Source organism: Manduca sexta, chromosome 22 (genome assembly GCF_014839805.1).
Source record: "Manduca sexta isolate Smith_Timp_Sample1 chromosome 22, JHU_Msex_v1.0, whole genome shotgun sequence".
Classification (NCBI taxonomy): Eukaryota; Metazoa; Arthropoda; class Insecta; order Lepidoptera; family Sphingidae; genus Manduca; species Manduca sexta.
The window spans coordinates 6,758,864-6,780,598 of NC_051136.1; the positions used below are offsets into that span (position 1 = coordinate 6,758,864).

General features: G+C 34.5%; 2 protein-coding genes across 3 annotated transcripts in view; one reads left to right on the top strand and one right to left on the bottom strand.

Annotated features, from left to right (window-relative positions):
* Positions 1-282: 282 nt before the first annotated feature.
* Positions 283-21,735, bottom strand: part of LOC115442636 (gamma-tubulin complex component 2) — a 28,551-nt gene continuing 7,098 nt past the window's right edge. Inside the window, exons 13-16 of one of the 2 annotated variants that reach the window (XM_030167737.2) lie at positions 6,254-6,397; positions 3,302-3,379; positions 2,356-2,522; positions 283-2,198 (exon numbers count right to left, since the gene is read on the bottom strand). In XM_030167737.2, coding sequence (XP_030023597.2) covers positions 2,102-2,198; positions 2,356-2,522; positions 3,302-3,379; positions 6,254-6,397 — 486 coding nt within the window. In that variant the 3' untranslated portion in view covers positions 283-2,101. The remainder of the gene's footprint in view (positions 2,199-2,355; positions 2,523-3,301; positions 3,380-6,253; positions 6,398-21,735) is intronic. The other variant, XM_030167738.2, reaches the window with a different exon arrangement.
* LOC115442635 (transient receptor potential cation channel protein painless) lies at positions 8,303-21,721 on the top strand. The gene is made up of 2 exons (XM_030167736.2): positions 8,303-8,538; positions 18,576-21,721. Exon 2 carries the CDS (start codon positions 18,596-18,598, stop codon positions 21,458-21,460), a length of 2,865 nt encoding a protein of 954 aa, XP_030023596.2. The 5' UTR covers positions 8,303-8,538; positions 18,576-18,595; the 3' UTR covers positions 21,461-21,721.

Here is a 21,735-nt window from a genome sequence, read left to right on the forward strand (position 1 = left end):
AATATTGTTATTATTTGTTGTATTGTTCTCAATATTAGTTTCCTTCCGTGCCGTCCTGAGATAAAAAACGTCTATGAATAAGGGGGTAAACATTCATGCAAGAAGCTAGTTGTGAACGTAGGTCGTTTTGAACCAGTTCCGACACGCATTGTGATGTCATGTCCACCTGCTAGTACTTGTTGCACAAATGAAACACGCCCCAATATTTGCTACATAGCTTATTTGTGTTTCATTGTTTGGGAGCAATTGCACGTAATTCAGGAATAAACATAAAGCTTTACATCGGTTTAGTAAATATTGTTTATTTATACAATAACATTATTTACATGCATAATGTAATATTAGAATGTCATGTTTATAAATATTTGCCTGTTGCTTAAAAAAGGTTACAACATCAAAAACTGACAATATTATTCTAGCTTTGTATTATAACAAGTGCATGCCATATAACTGTAATGAGTGCTAACATAATAAGTAAATGGCACACCAAATGACAATAATTTATAGAAACACTTTAAAATGCTTACGGGATATAAAAATATGATGCAAACCACTATTACAGTCGTCCTATATATAAGAGAATTTGCTAATTTTCACCCACCTATCTATTTGACTATTAACACAGTCAACAAGGCTTTGCAGTACCGCTATCCACATTATAAAAATGGCGAATTACTGCAACAAATGTGGTTAAATTGAATTAATTTATCTTGAATCTAATTCATAAAGAACATATTTTGGCAAACTATAAATAAGGGTGAATAATCTCTACATAAGTTTTATCCAACTTCAACCCCTAATCCCGTTTTATTACATTAAATTACATATGTGATAACTAACATGTGTAAATTTTACCTAACATGCGACATATATTCACTATAACATTAAATTACATAGGTATTGGAAAGCATTACAAATCACATACACATGTAGATCAATGTCTGTAATGATGGGTAAAGATCCTTTGCTATATTAGTTTAAATATTATTTGTTTATTCGTCTTTTCTCTAAATTCTTTCAAGTTTGGATTTAGCAGTACATTAAGTTACATACATTTTTTCGCAGCGTTCGTACGTCGTATGATATGAATTTAATAATACTTAAATGTATAATTAAATGATTTCAAGATACATTAACTATATTACGCAATTTTTTATGAACTGTTTTATTTGTAATATTCAATTAATTTTATTGTGTAATACTAAATATACTATTATTGTTATTAATTACATAAAAATGTATTTCTATCCTAACATGCATTTGGATTTTCTATATCAATTTCACCACAATATTACAATTTTCTTACAATGAACACAATACAAGGAAGTTTAATCGCATATGTTTGATATCAATATTATCTATTTAATGGCAAGGAAAAGAATATTATTTGCAACAATAACAAAAATAATTTTATATTGGAGGCGAATAATGAAAATGATATCAAAAATAGTGTCTTTATCGTTGGAAGTACCTATTGTTATAGATTAATACTTGGATTAAATATAAAAAGCTTTTATATCACACAATACGAACTTTAAGAATTCTTTTACATGTTTCTGATACACCATACAACACATTCGTACTATTTACATGTATTTTATTTAAAAATCACGTAACATTTCTACAAAATTTTTTTGACATGTTTTTGTGACTGGTGGAAAATTGACAAGAATACTGTGAGTTTACCATAATACGTTTTTCCAACTTTAATTTATTGCCATTATCTTAATTATTGTGCAAATTATATATCGATTAAATTTATTGAATTATTATTTTAATTATAATAGCAAGTTACACATATTCCAGGTGAATATGGTAAGAATTATTTTATAGATAAATTTTGATAGTACTTAATATTTTATCGTAAATTCAATAGCCGATACAGAAATTAATAATTTCAAATTATGATGTACATGTTCGTGCAGTAACTAATAAATGTTATTGCTACATTACTATAATTTATTGATGCAATTTGTTAGTATTAGCACCAAGCTTGTGACCTTATTAAAAAGAGAGCTTCGAGATTGCAGTTGAATAGTCTTGGAATATACGCGCGTCACACTGACGTCACGAGGTTTGAGCGCGTACGCGCAGCCCTATGCTAGGAGGACGTTGGAGTCTTCTTATCGCCATCCAGGAGCTTATCGTCCGAGCAGAACTTCTCTAATTGCTTCACGTAATATGTATTGAAGTTTAATCTGTGAATTGTGTAAATTTGTTAACCACCAATCTTTAATTTCCCTTCATACACCAAATCAAATCAGGAAGTACACTATTATAGAATCACAATGGAAATAAAAAAAAAATACTACAAGACAAATACATTTGGTTTTAACGATGACTAATGCTATGTACCTTGCCGATATGTTGAGAAGTTTATTGGTGTTGTTGTCTCTGGCCATTCGTTCAATGATGGCGAGCACAGAGAGCAACGCGGCGGTGAATCTCAGCCCGTACCGAGACACCGAACGCGAGAACGAGTCGGCGGAACCGCTTGACGTGGGACCCCCGCACCCAGAATCCTGATCGAATACACACATGCTACTTTAGTCAATAGATTTACTTACACTAATTCTACTCATAGTATGAAATGCTAAAAATACAGATTCATTGTTAAATTACAATAATCGCAATGCCCTTGACGACTTCATTGTATGTATTTCTATTAAAATATTTTGAGACGGTAACCAATAAAGTTTCGACTTATATTCATCAATTTTCTTGACATCGATCCTCCTTGGGCAAGCTTATAAATGTACAGCTTATTACAGATAGCCTATGCAGAATAGTTTGTTAAAGTAAAAACACATAAGTTATCTTATATTAATCCAGGGAATGATGCCATCCCCTTTATCTTTCCCTGGAATATTATATTTAAATGTCACGATATTTGCAGATTCTTAAACCATAAACACTAAGGATAATAGTATAGAAAATATGTCTAGAAATTAAATGTTATTTGATTGATATTATTATCTACTCTAACATACGTGAGACCGGTGAATGTGTAACTTAACTAAATATGAAGTGTTATGCGTGTTTAATTTTGATTATTAACATTATACTTACACTTACATTCTAAAACAGAAAAGTCATGAAAGAAAAATAAAGATTAATGAAATTCCACCATCACAAATACTACATGGAAGCATTACGTTACGTTGATGTGACAATCAAAATGTCTCAGCGTGAACATGGCATGCCAATGTTTTGAACACATCCACACTGGACTCCAAATGACATTATACATTGACTGTGATAATATGAGTGCTTTAGTGCACAAACTGTTACTACTCTGTACCTCACTATAGTCTGTATTGTCATACGTCGATCCAAGCATACTGTTAAGCTCTGCGTCCACGAAGTACTTGTGCATCTCCTTTTGCCAATTAATGTGTATCGGTAGCGTTAAAAGAAAAGAAACATGGTAAATTAATAATAGAAAATAATACCTAGAAAACATTGCACCCGATATAATACATAAAATCAAGAATTAATGAAAAATATACCAAAAAAAGATATGTTTACTGATGTTTACAATACCAGACTTAAAATATGAATAAAATTAAAATAGGAATCCTGGCAAAGTAAATTGGATAGGTATGTGGTGTTTCTAAACATGGTACACAAGTTTATATGTTTGAATTTAACATTATTAATACCTGGGCTGAAATAAGTACTAAAATAATGTGAGTACCATTTCATACATAAGTATAAGAATGAAATTGAATAATAAAATTAATTGTAAAAATATCATATAAATCCACTAAAGGCTAAGGCTTAGCCGAGGCAGAAACATCTACATAATATTGTGCAGACACTTTAATTATATTGCTAGATCTGTTCAATATTTGGACCTGAATAACTTCTTTAAAAGAATTAAGCAGGATGGCATACGCACTAAGAGTATATTATTAAATCAAGGAATAGACATCCTAATAATATTATATAAATCTAGTATAAATGAATAAAGGCAGGCTTAAAGGCAAATAGTTTTCCACATCATAGTCTTATGCGGCACTAATTTTTTGGTTAAACTTAAAAATACAAAAGACCATAAAAACTTTATATAGCACGACATTAGAACCAAATTTATACGTATTCGATGTGAAAATATATTAATTAAAAAAAATATAATTTTATGGTGGCCTTTCCATATGCCTTTATACTCCGCCATTATGAACTTCTGGTTCGTTTCGATTTGCATCATAGGTAACCTTCGCCGGACACAGCACACCTATACGGTGCGATTCAGATAAATTCAGTCACGTGTGGGGTCTGTTAAATGATCATCGCCTACATAATGCCTCAGTGCATCATCAATACTGCCTCGTATTACAAATGATATTGTATTGTAATATGGACCTAGCTATATGCCGTAATATACAATCTACATACTTTAAAATGTTTTATGGAATATTTCAAACACCACAGTAACGGGATGGCGTTTATTGTACACTATATTCACTACATCTATCCTGCTGCCACTTGTATTTATAAGTAAGACTTCCTCGGTGGCGTAGTTGTAATGCGTACACGGTACGAGTATGACAATCGCGCTGAGGTCCTGGTTTTAATTCCAGGCCGGGCCAAAAATAATTGTGACTGGGTTTTTCCATCTTAAAAATCACTCAGTCGCAGCCCGGACTTAGAAAGTTAACTGTATGATACCCTCGTGCTTCAGAAAGCCCGTAAAGCTGTTGGTCCTGCGCCTGATCTCTCTCCGTTCATGTCGAATTGCTATCTCATCGGAGTATGAGAGTGAAGGAGACATAGAGTGCATCTGTATATTGCGCACACACTTGTGCACTACAACACCTCTTGCGTACCTCGCTGATCTCCGTTGAGTTAGGCCGCCGTGTTCGAAATACAGCTAGGGAGACTTCACTCATAAATACTAACCTGATTTCGAGGCATTATATTGGCTTTTTCGTGCTTTATATTAATACACCAATCACCTCGAAGTATCGTGTACAAAGCAGAGAGAGCCATAATTTAAATTCTTTTTGTAAGGTGTTGCTACTTCGCATACGATTCTTACACTCTATGAGATTGCCCATGGGTACCTACCACCGTTCTTTAAGCACCGCAAATGCTGTTGTATTGCAGTTTGAATGTATTACAGTATTAGGCGAACGACTCCCTCATGTTGTCATTCAGTTGTATAAGCAATCATAAAATATGGATCTGTTTACATTGCATGTGTCATATTTTTATTTATTTCTTATGACAAATACGCCTTTGCTAAGTGCCCACTTGAAAAAGATACAGTAGCTATCGATAATGGACATGCTTAAGTGACTTGAGTGCTTACGTCATGCAAATTTGATCTCCACTTCCCCATTTACCTAAGCATTATTTGTCTAATATGCGGGTATACAATATTCACATTAACAACGTAAAAAGTTTTGTTTACAAAAAAAAAAAACAAAGAACATTTCAGAGCAACATGGTATTATGGTTTTCGTATTATTGAATAAGTCAATCTGTTATAAAATATATCTATTTTTAATCTGCATGTCGCATCATATTAGGACCAGGCTCAAAAATAATAAGATTTTGGCACATAGTTACATCAAACCTAAGATAATTATTATACATTTTATCCCAGAAAAAAATACAGTCGGAATTTCATTTCGTAAAGGATATATACGCAGGCGGGACAACGAGCAAAAACTACATAGTTTCGCAATAGTCTTGATAAGAATGTTAGGAATACAGGTATAGAAGATTATAATCTTAGTTTATCCGACCATACACGGATATATTTGGGTATCTGCCGTGCAGGATATTATGAAATTGCCTAAAAAATATAACAATAACGAGATAAAGAAGTTAAGAATAATTAAGACGAGATGATCGTTGTTTTATACTATTTTAGTCGGGAGAGTGTAGTGTTATTCAAATGAAGAATATTGCATATTAAATAGTCTTTTCTTAAAATCCCTTTTAAATCGTCATGAATCTTCCAGCGATTTAGAGCCTGTAATCCATATGAAAAAATCTTCCTTCCTGTGTAAGAAACTAATAATTATAATACATGATATTGCAATAAATATGATTCTTATAATATTCTAACATGTCTATTCTCTACCTCATACAATTATTTTCAATTAGTGTGATAACTCTGTTCTTATGAACCTAATCTATATCTACTTATATACATAATAAATGTATAAATAAACTTATAAAAAATGTGTTTTGTGTAAAATTAATTGCGTAAAACCATTTAGCATATTAAACGCCATGTCACCTGAATGAAGGCGCAGAACTGCACGCAGACGAGGCACAGAGTGGTGACCGCTTTGAGCAGCTGCGGACTGGTGAGCATGCAGTCGCCCAGGCACGACTCCAGGAAGTCGTTGTGACGCTCCAACACCTCATCCACGTTGTGCACCTGACAACAACAGTTCACATACATATATTAAATCTTCATTCCACACTTACATTATAAATTAGAAACTACGTCACGCTTTCACGGCCGAACCACTGAACCGATTTCGATGGAATTTGGTATGAAGATAGTTTGAGACCCTGAAAAGAATATTAGTTTTTTTTGTCCTGGAGATTGTATATTGTGGGACTTTTATCCCAGAAAAACCTTTTCACGCGGGGGAAGCCCCGAACAAAAGCTTGTACCATTATAAAAAATACCTTTTATATATCGCATGTTTGGGTTATGTTCTGGGAGTACTGAACATATTTTATAAATCATATAATTAGTAGAAAGCTACTCTTCCCATATCGAAGATTTTATTTTGTTTTCATTACCTTCATTGCGGATAAGTTTCCAGCACGATTTACGTTTTCTTAAAATGGGCTATCACACTTTAAATTTGAATTGTTTGTGAATAAACCTAGTGCTTAACTAGCTACACATAATAAATACGCTACTAATAGACCAACGAGAATATTTTCCAAAGATAAATACGATCGCATAGAAAAACGACGAAAAAAAATTAAACGGGCTCAAAAATTTAATCCGTTTCTTATTGATTGGAAATCTGCGTCTACACGAAATGCGCGAGCAAGCCTGCCACTTCAGGAACTATGAGTCAGTGGTGTCACTCCAGCTGCATCATCACCAGTTATAGGTACTCACCGTCCTTACTGAACCTTCAGATCATATTGGAATTAAACAAAACTGGCTCTACCTTTCCATCTTAAAAAGGGCTGCCCTCCAGTTTCCAATTACCAAGACCATACCATGAAATTTTGTTATATTGACTCTTTTGTCCTAGGATAAAAAATATAAGTACGCGTATTACGCATGCGCCTTTCCTTTACTGAACAGTGTCGTAATTGAGATCGCCTACACTTTACCGCAGACGGGAGGAATGATACACATGCAGTTCCTGTCGTAAATCGCACCTCATTACTCTATTTACCATTATATTATATGACATTGATAACCATTCGAGTATGTAATATTTAAATGATAGAGCCATGTTGTAAACAAGATTCTCTACAGCATAAATAGACTCTACTGGTATAATACCAATTTCTTATTGAAAACAAACTTAAAACGATAGCATGTTAGATGTTGTATTTTGTACCACAAATAAGATGTTCGGCGGTCCAAATAACTCCTCCGTCTTGCCCAATGCCTTTTCATCCCTATTGCTAAGCATTTTTAATTCCTCTGGAATTGACGTTGTTTAAAGGCGATGGACCCCACTTATCAGGTGACTTATTTACTCTTTTGCCAGCCTATGCAAAAACTGTACGTGAATTGAAAAAGTACAGTTAACAATATTAAGGCCGCAATACAGTCGACTCATAAGAATGTCTTCATATTCGGCACATTTACAGTCCCGGCTGCATCCAGCCGGACGTCGTCAAACATCTAAATCTGCTATTGTTTACAGATTCGACTTAACACAAATGGTGCTAAAATCAATGCAATGAGTAATACGAAGCCTTGTGACGTGAGTACTTGCAAGGAGAAACGCCTACAAATTATCACAAAGCAGCTCCGCCCACAGCAAAAACATAAGGCTTTAGAAAAAACTTTACAAAATGGCGGGCTAAGTTGGCAATATCCTTCTAAGTTACTGAATTTATAATACGAAAAATGTACCTATATTAAAATTATAAAAAGAATTAATTTTAGTTTATGTGAAAATGAATACTCATTAAGACTGACAATCTATTCAATAATAGTAATGACAAATATATAATTTTTTAACATAACCATAATTAAACAAAATATAATAACACAGTCTCTTGAACTATCTTACGGCAAGATAAATTGTTGGATATGACTTGATATCCCCGTACACGTAATTAGTGACACATAGGAGTGCAACAAATTAGTCGGTAGCTGAGCTTGGTCGGTTGGCAAATGGTCAGTATACGTACTGGTTGGTAAACAGTAATGCAGGATCAGCGAGTCGCCCGCTCCAATGCGCGAGCGCCGCCTCACTCGCAACACAGACCCGAGTAAAGTCGCACCGCCGCTATGTGTATTAACGAAAACTAACAAAATATTGTGGAAGTGATTGTTAAAAGTGATTTAACAGTGATCTAACCCCTCAGGTAGGTTTATATTGAAAACACATCACTCCTATTTAATTGTGTAAAATCAAAACCAATACAATGTTGACAGATAATAGCGATGCATCATCATGTTTTATGATTTTCATTCGGTCAGTTTGTTAAATGGGTCTTGATTCCTATTTAATTTTTTTGTAGAAAACTCTGCGATATCTAATACGAATGGTGTAAATACGTGACTTAGAAAAAACAATAATAAATTGATATAAATTGTAAGCGCATGAGTTCTCTTCTAAATAATGTAAACCACATTATGCGTAATTTAATTGCTGTCGGTGGATATTAGATGACCAAGAATTGTTCTTCTTCACATTTTGTCGTATAAAAGTTTAGACGTAAACAATGAAAAGCTGATCGCCTCGTGTTTTGATGTCAAGCCCTGAGACAAGGTCGGCAGGGTGACGTCATGGATAGGACACATGGGACATGTTTAATCCGTGATGTGGGTCGGTGGAAGTGATCGCGGGAAGTTCTAATAAGAGTAAACGCTAAACACGAAGACCGTAAAGTGGGTTGCAAACGCAGTTAAAAATTACACACCGGCACTTATAATTTGAATTCGTTTCACATACAACACTGCATATCTGTATCTAATAGATTGACCATAAACGCAATAAAGTCAACATTGACCATAAACAATAGCGAAGCTGTTTTTTCTATTTCTTGATCCGTTTCTACACAATATAGATAAATCAAAAATAATTCAAATGAAATTTCGTCTAGTGATGAATATAGACATTATCTCTTTGGGATCCCTCGTGCGTTACCCGCGTATGTGCCCGCTTGGCACTAATTGATAAAGTGGCTACCGGAAAGAGCGAACCCGCGTTATATTATTGAAGCGAACAAATGCACATGTCCAATGTGAGTTTTAAAACATTGTCTAAATGACAATGAACTCTATATTGTTAAAGATCTGTAAATATTTTGCACATTAATGACTCTAATAGAGTGTAGACTGTGGCCGCAATCTTCGCGAAACTGGTTAGCTTGGTTTGCTATATTATATTTGATTTCTTCACCGATTGCCGCGGTCTAGCGTATCCTATTGCATTTACGTGAATACATTTACTTGAGATGTCGTACGCTATACAAATCTTAATACAGGAGTCTTTCTTGTTGTATTTATCCGATCCTATAATCAATTTCAGTTTGTTTTTATTTCCTGCTAAACAAGTGAAGTGAAACTATGACCCGAATTAACCTCATTACGGGAAATAAGTTCTTGTTTTAATTTTTCATATTATCATTGATTATATCCACAACCTCATTTTACCAATCTCTATATCAAAATTAGTATGTAACAGAATTTTACAATAGATCTAGAATTGATAATAATTAATAAACATATTTTGGAGTGACGTGGGATGACCTCTAGTGAACAAGCTTAGGCGCCTCATTGGCAAGTTATCAATCAACTCAATGAGATTATCGATAGCCGCCCGGTCCCACGATATTGAAGTGTAAATTAAACATTTAGAAAAGTCAATGTATTCAAATGTATGGAAATATGTATTTTTCTCTACCCATTTTTATAAAATCAATTGTCTTCTTGGCTAGTTATATATCATACTAATTTAATAGACCAGATTTATAAACCTGAGATGTAAACAAATGTCTGACTACTTATCAATTAAGTCTGTTTTATTTAAGGTATTCTGTGACTTGTGCAAATTCATGGAGTAGCTGGTAGGGAAGTCTGTTACAACCGTACCAATGTAGATGATATTGTTTCATCCATATATGCGGTTGTTTTGGTTATAACGGCAGAACAGGCCCTAAAAGGAATTAACTGCAAAAATAACTAGATATGAGTGAAATATTGTATATTTTTCGGAAACTAGGCTAGTTTATAAAAAAAATGTGCAGGAAAAGTTCATACAAAATATCGCATATTTTGTATCAACTTTCCCTGCCTAAATACTTACCTGAACTTGTAGAAAATTCATATACATAGATAAAATGTATGCCTTTGGAACATTATTTGTTATTTATAATTCGAGAACGATGTGTGAAACACGAACAAGCTCGTGTGACGAATGAATGTATGGATGTGTATGAAAGCTGACGCCCGATTTCTACCTATTTCGACGTTCATATTTCACACGGTACTTAAACACGGATTCGGCAATAAATAAAATTAATATCAACTGTGAGCGTTAAAGCTCATTAAATATAATTTGTCTTGATTTCATAAGCGCAGACTGTTTGTTGTTTATGTTTGCATAAGGCATTAAAGCATTTGTAAGTATAATCACGTTTTATAATTATTGTCAGATACAAACTTAGCCATGCGCTCATGACTAGCAATCATGTAACGAACTTAATAGAACCTAATGTTAATCAAAGTTTTAAGTGGTATTATTTCTGCTCTTGCGCAGACATGGCGCAATTGGATATACTGTTATCAGGCCTGTTTATAAATACACAGACAAACAATACATCGAAATACCAACTTTTGTTTTTCAACATTTGATGGGTCATCGGGACTAAAGTTTACTGACGATGACGGCACTTCGCCCACATAACCAAATATCGACCCACCATTTATAGACCTTGTGACTTACTGTGCGCGTACGTCGCGACTCGCGACAGTCCTTTGTATTGAATTAACAACTTCCATATCGGAAAGCAATAAACGGTATATTACAAACTAAAACGATTGACATGTTACACAATTGAAAGAGGTGGAACGTTTGAAAGCTAAATTCAACTGATATGGACATACATGTCTACACCGTAGCTATAAAAGTGTACTATACTATTTGTAAAGAAGGAAAAATTAACAACAATAAATAGTACCTATTTATTTTTCAAACAAATGCTGAGCTGAAATTAGTTAATCGTCACACAAAACGCGTCTAGTTTTGAATCGATTTGAGAAAATAGGTAAAAACCCCGAGAAACGATACGAATTACAAAAAAGGCTGTTGTGACTGTTATCCTAGTTACTCCACGAGTTTTACCAGATCTTGGAATAAAAAGTAGAGATAGTAAAGTAATTGGTATGGAAATTTTTTTTGTACCATGGAACTGAAATAAGATAAAATGTTCGGCAGGTGAATCAAAATAAATGATGACATGACTTACTAAGTAATCAAGAATGCAAAACAACTTAGAGTAGAGGAAACCTATCACGACTCTAACGTGCGGAACAAAGAAAGCGCTCAAGTGGCTGGTATCTTGGGTGCAAAAGAATGTCCAAAAAAACGGTTAATCGCAGACTAAATGAACCCGCCTCGCTTCACTGCCTTTAAATAGAAATCAAGGGAGTATTATATGTAGTTTATTACGCGCGATATACTTGTTATTTTACACTAGTTTTCTGAGAAGGTAAAGATTGTAAATACTAAGGCACTACATTAATTCTGTTTTGAACTTTATTTCACTACTAGAAACTTAGATTATTCCTAAACGCTACAAACTACTTATTTCGAGAAATAACTTTTTCACTAGGAAAGCCGCGAATAACAGCGATGATCCATAAGGTTACCTGCCGTTTGGACTATTAACCAATTACCAAGCGTACCCAGAATTCATGATCAGCTTAATAATGATGGCATCCAGATTGCTAATTTTAATCATATAAACGTCGAATACAAACTTTCCATTAACCATATCGTCTGTTCCTTAAGTGTTGTGACTCATATTTTTATTGTAGGCATGTGCAAAAGCATCGAACTGTTTACGTTGGGAGTTGAAACTAGCGTGCGCGGGACGAAATGTATGTCGTATGAGGTTTTACTTACTTAATTTTCTAAACAAGAAAGCGAAGAGAAAAGAAAGTTGGAATCTCTAAGGGCGCAGCGAATTAGGCACAAAGTTGACAAAAAGCGATAACGAACTTGAGATTTGGACGCACAAATTGAAGTTTCATGTGCGGAACGAATGGTTTTTTTTGTGCTCAGTTGGTCAAGTGCCGGATGTGTACAGTGTAGTAGCAGCCTAATATTAATGTACTCTGTACGTGTTCACAAACATAGTATGTGCACAGATGAATCAAAATTATCTTGCCGATTATCTTAATCTTTAAAGAGACCATTACTCACGAATTCTCCGTAAGCAACCTTTATACATTTAAAATTGACCTCAAGAAATGATCGAATTCTAACTTTCTTTTTAAATAAAGATGACCAGTTCAAGTTTATTAACGCCCGTATTTAGGCCGATGGAATCATAAACCAGTTCACATTATCATAAGCTATCGATTTATTGGCCTATGAGCAGTGCACGTGACATGTGAACTGGGAGATTCTGGGTTCAATTGTCAGGTCCGAAACATAAATATGGGATTTTTCAATTAAAAACACACTACATACAAAGTATAGGTATCTTATACTAATTAACTCTTGAGATTTATACCATTTATTTTGTATGTATTTACACTTTAACTGCACATTGGCAAAGTATATTTTTATAATAACATAATTTTGACAGTAGCTCGGGTCCATTAATGGCGATCCAATCTTCAAACAGTTTGCTTCCTTTGAAGCAACAGAAGTCACCCACTAGTTATATTACAATTTGTTGACGCTACCGTATATGAGAAAGTATAAGGGGAATCAGTATTATGCACAAAACAAGTATGAATATCGCGGTACAAGGTGAGCTACGTGCATATGCATGCAATTGACTCATAGGCCATAGCATATCGGTAGTTATACCGTGCTTCGTTAACATAACACACCTACGCACTGTCTGCGTATGATAAAAACTTTAACAAGACACAAACATACTTCAATGAATAGTTATAATAATCTTTTAGAAGTCAAAACCTTTTTGAGTGATTCACCAAGCCTCGGGGAATAGACGAAAACTTCTACAATCTTTCTCTGAAATACCATAGGATAACCCCTATATTAAGATGTTGCTGGGAAAATAAGGGATATAATATTTTTAACTTGATTAAATTGCGACAGCATCGCGTGGTAAAAAAGTCGCCATAATTAATCTTTCCGATGAGTCGTGTTATTGTAATTTGATGTATAATTTTTAGGCGTCCGGCTTAATGTCGGTTAAAGACAAAAGCTGAACTAGTTTAATTTATCTTAGCTCGCATTTAAATATGAGGATATAACACAATATAGTACCCAAATAGCTTAGTTTACATAGTTTGCGGTCTGCACATACCTATGAAAAACTATCTCAACTATGCGAGTTAATTAAGGTAGCTTAGTTCTTTATCTGCACCCGAAGTAATTCTGACGACCGCCAAGGGATGCAACAGATTGTTAGTCAAAATTACTTTGGACTATACTTTGCTTACCCTCAGAGCCAGTGGGGCTTTTTACCGAATAGAAAAATAACCATAGCCTAATTTCATACTAATAAATCTCTCAACCAAACTAAATGGAAGCATTCGTCGTCAATCAATGCTGTACGAAGGATACCAAAAAAAAACAAGATAGAATCTCATTCTCTATTTAAATAATATAAGATTATGTAAGAAAATCTAACAATGTAGAAGTTACAATTAAAATTACGATCAAGGACAGTTATAAGTTTGTAGGCATCATGTTCCATTTGAATTACGGCAGACAACAAAACATAATATAGGTTATGCTTTAGGAAAGGGAAACGGTGCAATTACTTGTTTCCGTAAATTGCAAAAGTAATGTTAGATGAAATACGTGTAAGGTGCACAAACAAAGTATTTATGAAAAGAGTGGTGTTTGTATTACCGGCAGAATAATTCGTGGGGCTGGTGCAAGATGTAGAATATACGGGTTTTCGGGAACTAGCAGTACAGAACTTATAATAAGAAAACGGCAGGTACATTATTGATTTTGTACCATTTGATCCGAAATATAAGTTATGTCAGCAAATTAATAGGATCTCTAGAATAATGCTAAATTGGATCAGTCCATATTAGGAATTCGCATATCTCTTCCTTCTCGTAAAGTAACTTTGTGAGGTTTTAATATAAACATGACGTAAAATATATTTTGAGATAAACTTTAAGGTAGCCCCCAACCGTATCAGATAATTAGACCGCAGCACCCGAGAGCGTCGGCGCATATCGTGCGGTACCGTGCCGGTACAACGTGTAACTAAAAAGATATTATTGTGAAACAACGGAAGTGGATAATTGCAACACAGATTACTGAATTACTTTCTGTCTACTCACTCATACAATATTTGGTAATTGCATGTTTCATAAAGACAGTAATCGGTCATAAAAAAAAAGGTTACGAAAAAGAAGACCTTTTGTTTGTGCTCAAGTTTGTACTCTAGTTTAACGATATATCTATACGGTACGCATTAATATATTGACAACACACATTGACTATAAGGTACACTATTCGTAAAGTTTAAATAAATAAACTTTGAACTAGTTCCTTAACGGGAATGGTCTCTTGATTTTCTTAGAGCGCACAGAGACGGCGTATTTTATACGCATCGACGCCTCGCGTTTTTTAAACATTACGTTCTTACTCTACATTAAAAAACGATATAACGCTAGTGATTATTGTTATTTGTGAAAGGAATTTGCAGGTGTTTATAATACTATTCTATACTTTTATTGGCGAAGTTTGTAATTGGTATAAGACTATATTTTGCTACTGATTTTATTTGTCTGTAAATCTTCGTAAAATAAATAAATAAAGATATTTACAATATCCATTCTGGAGTAAACTCTAGTAATATGAAAAAGACAAAATATAAATATATAAAGTATCACACATCTAATATAATAGACAGATACTTATATCTCCTGATGTGTATTAATACCAATTCGGATAGAGACGGTAGTAGTAAAAGAGCTTGAATAAACATTTAAATTAATATACGACGGAAGCAATTCGTGATTTCATAACACGAGATTGTATATGGCTACCGACGTTACACCTCCACGGCCCCAGTAAAATAGTTTACATATTCCGAATGTTAGCATAAATACATTTTACATACAAGTGATGGAGGCTACCGATAACTTAATGTAAGTGATTATTGTTCAAGATTAAGAAGTAACCGTCACACGAAATGTTGAAAAGGCAATCTAGTCACAAATCTTGGTGTTAAAAGGTTAGAATCGGTAATGGCGAAATGTATTTAGCTAACAGAATAAATGGTTCAACAAATACTATTTATATAACTGTGCCGTTTTCCCATTTCAGTGACCACACGTCGCGCAAATCGTTTTTTGGGATAAAATTACACCGGAATGTTGATAGTGTTGTAAAATATTGTTCGGACATTTTAACATTTCTTTGTATTTTTTTAAATATACTATTTACAATATACATTATACAAACAAATAATTTCGATAGTGACAGAACTTCAGCGAGATATATAACTACAGATCAGTACGTACAATAAAAAGGTCAGCATTATTTCAAATGATTGAACATGCTTATGGTAAAGAATTATTTAAATGCCAAGGACAGTAAAGGGGAATAACCTTCAAAAAGTATATCGCTATAGACTATAAAAGTTACTAATACATAATTTAATACAGAAATTTACTATATTGTACTGTGCGGCATTAATACTATCATCTAAAAATTAGTCCTAATAATCTAAAAAATAAATTTAAGATCCCAAATATATCTCAAAACAAATTAAATGAACTTGGTCGTATAAAATAGTCCAAGTACCATATAATAGTAGACAATTAAAACTTCAAGATTTCAGTGAAAGAAAAATTTTAAAAAATCCTGACGGGAACATTGGAACGAATCGTCGACTTCGATAATTGGTTAACGAATTAAATGATTCTGACCAACTGGTCATTAACGAATCAATGAAGCATTAAAAGTCAGCTATTCAGCGCTAAACAGGTGATGGTACTATACACAATAGCAAATCTATCGGTGCTGACGAAAGCGGCGTGTATTGAAAAGCGTTATTGTACAATTCGCATCGGCCGTGTCAGCAACATGTGGAGTATCTCATAGCGTTCCGATGGACGGACAACGCCATTGTTTAGACTTAACGCCTTTGTTAGTTTTCCCATTTTATTTTGGGAGCACACTGTGACGCAATACAGGTTTTGTTATAAAAATCTTAAATATCGCAGTTCCTTTTCTATGGACATCAAAAAGTAACTATACTGCATGTGGTGGTATCCCAGTAAAATTTAGACTAACGACAGGCATATTTATATATTTGATAGTCGCCTTAATAATCCTGTCTACCAAAATACGACTTCCACATTCCACTTAAACGCCTAAACATTATATGAAAGAAAATATGTATGTTAGCTAGCTGTTGTACAGCGCATTGGTGTAACACAAGTTAAAACAGTTTTTATGTCGAGCTAAGGCGTAGAAACCACAGTAATGTGGTTCCGCAAGGCCAAACATTTATTAAAGAAAAGTGAGGATAAGTAAAATTCAACCATTTTTACAGGAATAGCTATCACTGGGACACCACCCATGCGCGTAGTTTTGTGACCAATCATAGATTGCAATCCTTGTTGCGCGTTACAGTGTGTCACAATCAGGCAGTGTGAGCGGCGGTGCATTACAGTTATCGAGCCGTGAGTGACTACAAAAACGATTGTTAATAAAAGCGCTTTTTCTTGTTGCCCGATGGCTAGTAATCTATCGAGGTATCTCATTCGGAGCTGCAATGGGCGATAGTAATTAGTTGGATCGGCTCTAGCTTGGCGCCAGTAAGACCGACCACTTCTCTGATTATATACATTAAATTACTCGAAAACTAGGGTGACACGACTGTGCATCGCTCTAATGTAAGCTCGTTTACGGGCCTCAGTGGCACGGTTGTAGGCGGATTTAAGTGATTCGAGTTCATTGCGCAACCCTTGAATAACTTGTGCATGTTGCTTATTTTAAAACCAAGCGGTCGTGTTATAGCGATTCAACCGGGGCTTCTTCAAGCATTACCGAAAATCTCATTGGACGAAATGTATATATTCCTAATTTGATTTCGTCTCTCAAAACTTTGCCGCTGAAACGTAGTAAAATGTACAATTCGGCACACCAATATGTACCAAAAAACCATGACGAGGTTTAGTCATTGTGTATTCAGACAAGAGGCAAAGACAAATATTTTATCAAGTAGTCCGTTTAGCAAGCGCATGTATTATTAGATTATCATATTGTTACTGTTGTGTTTGAGAAAACGTAATACCAAAAAATGTTAAACCATTATGGACACAGTCGAAATGTATAGATCACGATGGTTATACGACAAAGCCGAATGACGATTTACGTAGTTTGAGTAAATAGGTTACATGTGGGTGCTTACTATTCAAATTATAAAACAACGCAAAGAACGCGGCACTATATCGATTGATCAGTGAGGAATGCTTCGAACACGATCACACTGCAATAAAATTAACGAATCAGACAATGTGAGAACGAAGAAAAATTTTCTGAGCACACAAAATATACACAGACTTTGAGAAATTGCTTGATTTAACAATTAAGAGTTACTTATTACGGAGAGCAAAATCGATCCAATTACGCGTTTTTTAGTGTGAGAGGCTCAAAGCACACGCGAGTCATTAGTTTTATGGCACCGGGAGAAGTTCCAATAATTACCGATTCAATACCGCTCTTGTACTCGAGTTGATGTAGGTTGAATAAATTGTTTATTATGTGCGAGATCACATAATCTTAAATTGTGCACTATATACTTTTCATTGAAAGATATCTTTACATGATACACTCGTGCGCAAGTGTATATTTAGTCATTATACCGATTTTAAAAAAGAAAGATAAGAAATGCTGGAATACATTAACATAGTTAGCGCCATGATTAATTAATCTAATCCAATGAACAGAAACAGATGTCGATCAATGTTTTGAGTTTTCACACGCATGTTTACTCGATCGATTTACATTTTCCATCGAATGTATCAGTTCACTAAGAACATTGTCTTTAACGTACATCGTGTAAAGAATTTACAATTAATGGAAAGTATCCCAGATGGTGAAAGCCTAATTAAATAAAATTGGTTTTCGATGACTTTTAGAGTACTACGTATTATAACAATTTGTTTCAATTAGAAAATTGGCCCAACAGTTAAAAATAATAATTTCCTGTTTCAGATGCCAGTACGGCGTAAGACATGGCACATAACAGTTACGAGATGAAGTCAAATCGATTGTCACGGGGCGGTTCTCTATTTGGCGCTGATCCGCAAGTACAACTAAAATTGGCACTACAGAACAATGACTTCGCGACATTTAAAAAGCTGGTTAGCTACGGTGCTGTCGATTTCGAATATGTCTACCAGTATCCAGACCACAAAACCTGCCTCGAGATGGCCGTCTCCGAGCCAAATAGACAAGAGTTTGTAAAGCTCTTGCTGCAACATGAGGTGGAAGTCAATAAAGTTAACGAAACCTATGCCGCTGCACCTATACATTTTGCTGTTGAAAATGGTAACAAAGAAGCTCTAGCGACTCTTTTAGAAGATGACCGTATAGACGTGAACATAAAAAGTAAGAGTAACACCGCTCTACTGATGGCTATTAAGAAAATTGAAGAATTAGACGATGATCGAGAAAATGATTTAGTTACGTATGAAGACATGGTAGAACTCCTCCTAAAAGCAGGTTGTAACCCCAATTCTCCAGACTTAAAAGGCGTAACGCCTGTATATAGTGCTGCAAAGCAAGGACTTGAAAGAGTAATAACTTTAATTTTGGATTATTCTAGATATCCCGTCGATATAGACACTTATAAAGACAGAAGAGGAAAAACTGCACGACATTATATAAAAGAAGCATTCCCGCACCTTGAAGCAAAGTTTGAAAGTAATACAGCAGACACGGAAATAGTGGACGCAGATATATTATTTTCGTTTCTGAGCCGACATGAAGAAGATAACTTTATAAGAAACTTCACCAAGCTTGCCAATAAGAATGACCATCGTTCAGTTTTAGCTGCAAATAATGGTTTTCACACAATGCTGCAATTTGCTACTGAGAAGGGTTTTGACAGAGCTATAAGAGTTTTACTTGATCACGGAGCCGATCCAAATGCAACCTGTTCGAGTAATACAAGTAGACCCGTAGCAATAGCTTGTCAAAATGGATATTTTATAATCTTAAAAATGTTCATTGACAACGAATCCACTTTATTTGAACCGGTAAATTCAGAGTCCCTTTTGCAGGTTACCATTAAGGGTATGCGGTCTTATACTGAATCTCCTAAGGTTAATTTCAAGGAGTGTTTAAAATTATTACTTAAACATCCTAAAATTAACATAAATGTCAATCACCTCGACATGAAAGATAATACGGCATTACATTATGCGGCTAGAAACGGTGACAACGATACTGTATTAGAGCTACTTAGAAAAGGTGCTTGTGTAGGGCTACGTAATAAATTCAACGAGCCACCGCTTGCAGATATTAACGCAAAAACTTTAGAAACCTACCTGGATGAATGCATTACAACGAATAGTGAGCGACCTAGTGATGACGATTACGAAATTCACATGAAATATAGTTTCCTAGTTTATCCGAATAATTCGTTAGAAAACGAAATAAGCAAGGTGCCTCTAATGGATAACACTAACAATAACGTCAAAGAGTATGATGCTATTTTAGCACCAGAAACAGACGCCCTTTTGTACATGACACGGAATGAAGATTTACGTCCACTTTTAAAACATCCAGTTATCACCAGTTTTCTATATTTGAAATGGCAACGCATAAGTTGTCTGTTTTATGCTAATATCACATTTTATTCATTTCTATGGTTATGCTTAATCCTTTACATAATACTGGGATATGGTGTAGAGAAAAAGCAAGCAGATTCAATAGAAGCTTTGAATATTATAACCCACGTTGGTGCGGTCATTGGTCTAATTCTTTTGATATTTAGAGAGGTATTCCAGCTACTGGTGTCACCGACGAGGTATTTGCAAAGTATTGAAAACTGGATGGAAATAGCATTGATATTTGTCACAACTTGGATAGTGACCCACGACTCGGCAGCGGAGTCCACGAAACAACAACTGTCTGCCGTAGCGATTCTGTTATCTTCAGCTGAACTCGTACTACTAATAGGTCAATTTCCGACCTTATCAACAAACATCGTCATGCTGAAAACCGTATCGTGGAATTTCTTCAAATTTCTTCTGTGGTATTGCATATTGATTATCGCATTTGCTTTAAGCTTTTATACATTATTTAGACAGGAAGAGAACGAAGATCAAAAAGTACCAGACCCGAACAACACGGGCAAGGAAGAAGAAGAGGAAGACTTCTTCGAAGATCCGGGGCGATCTTTATTTAAAACCATTGTAATGTTAACGGGAGAATTCGACGCAGGGTCAATCAAATTCAGTACATTCCCTGTAACCAGTCATGTTATTTTCATTGTATTCGTTTTTATGATACCCATTGTGCTTTTTAATTTGTTAAATGGATTAGCAGTTAGTGACACACAAGAAATAAGAGCCGATGCTGAACTCGTCGGTCATATTTCTCGAGTCAAACTAATATCATATTTTGAAAGCGTCCTTATTGGAAATGCAAGGGCATTTACTAAACCGTCTAGAGGTTGGTCTTGGCTTCCCTCAAACCTACAGAATTTAAATATTATTAAACCGAAAATGTTTTTTATCAAACCTTTCGCTAAAAGAATTAGCCTGTTTCCACACTTTTTGCCAAAATACAGAATATTGGTTAAACCCAATCAGAGCAATAAAATAGAGATACCTCATGCGGAACCTCTTGGTAAGTTTGGAGACGATTACGAAGATGTAGAAGGTGGTGGTTGTTGCTTTGAACGCTGTCAAAATTACAAACTGGATCGCATGATAGTTAAGAGGGCTAAACTAGTGATCAGCAAAAGAACTAACATCTCTGATATTGTTGAAATTAAAGAACAATTATGTCAAGTTGAAATGAAAATCGAAGGTCTTGAGAGCACATTAAAAAAGGTGCTGCAGGCTTTAGAGTCTGACAGAAAGTATTAATAAATAATTACTTTAACTTTCTCTTTTATGAGTCGCAAGTTTAAATTCCAGTATTCACTGTCCATTATTTAAGATGTTTTGTGTAATTTATTTTTGTTAAGTTTAAAATTAAATAGCATACATGTAATTTATTAGGGATCAGACTTATATTATTAAAGATGGATATAAAGTATTTGCTTTTAGAAATCGCTCTACAGTTTTTCGAACGTAACATGAAATAGTATATATAGACATTGTCCAATAAACATGCATTTATATGTAGAATGGTTTAGAAT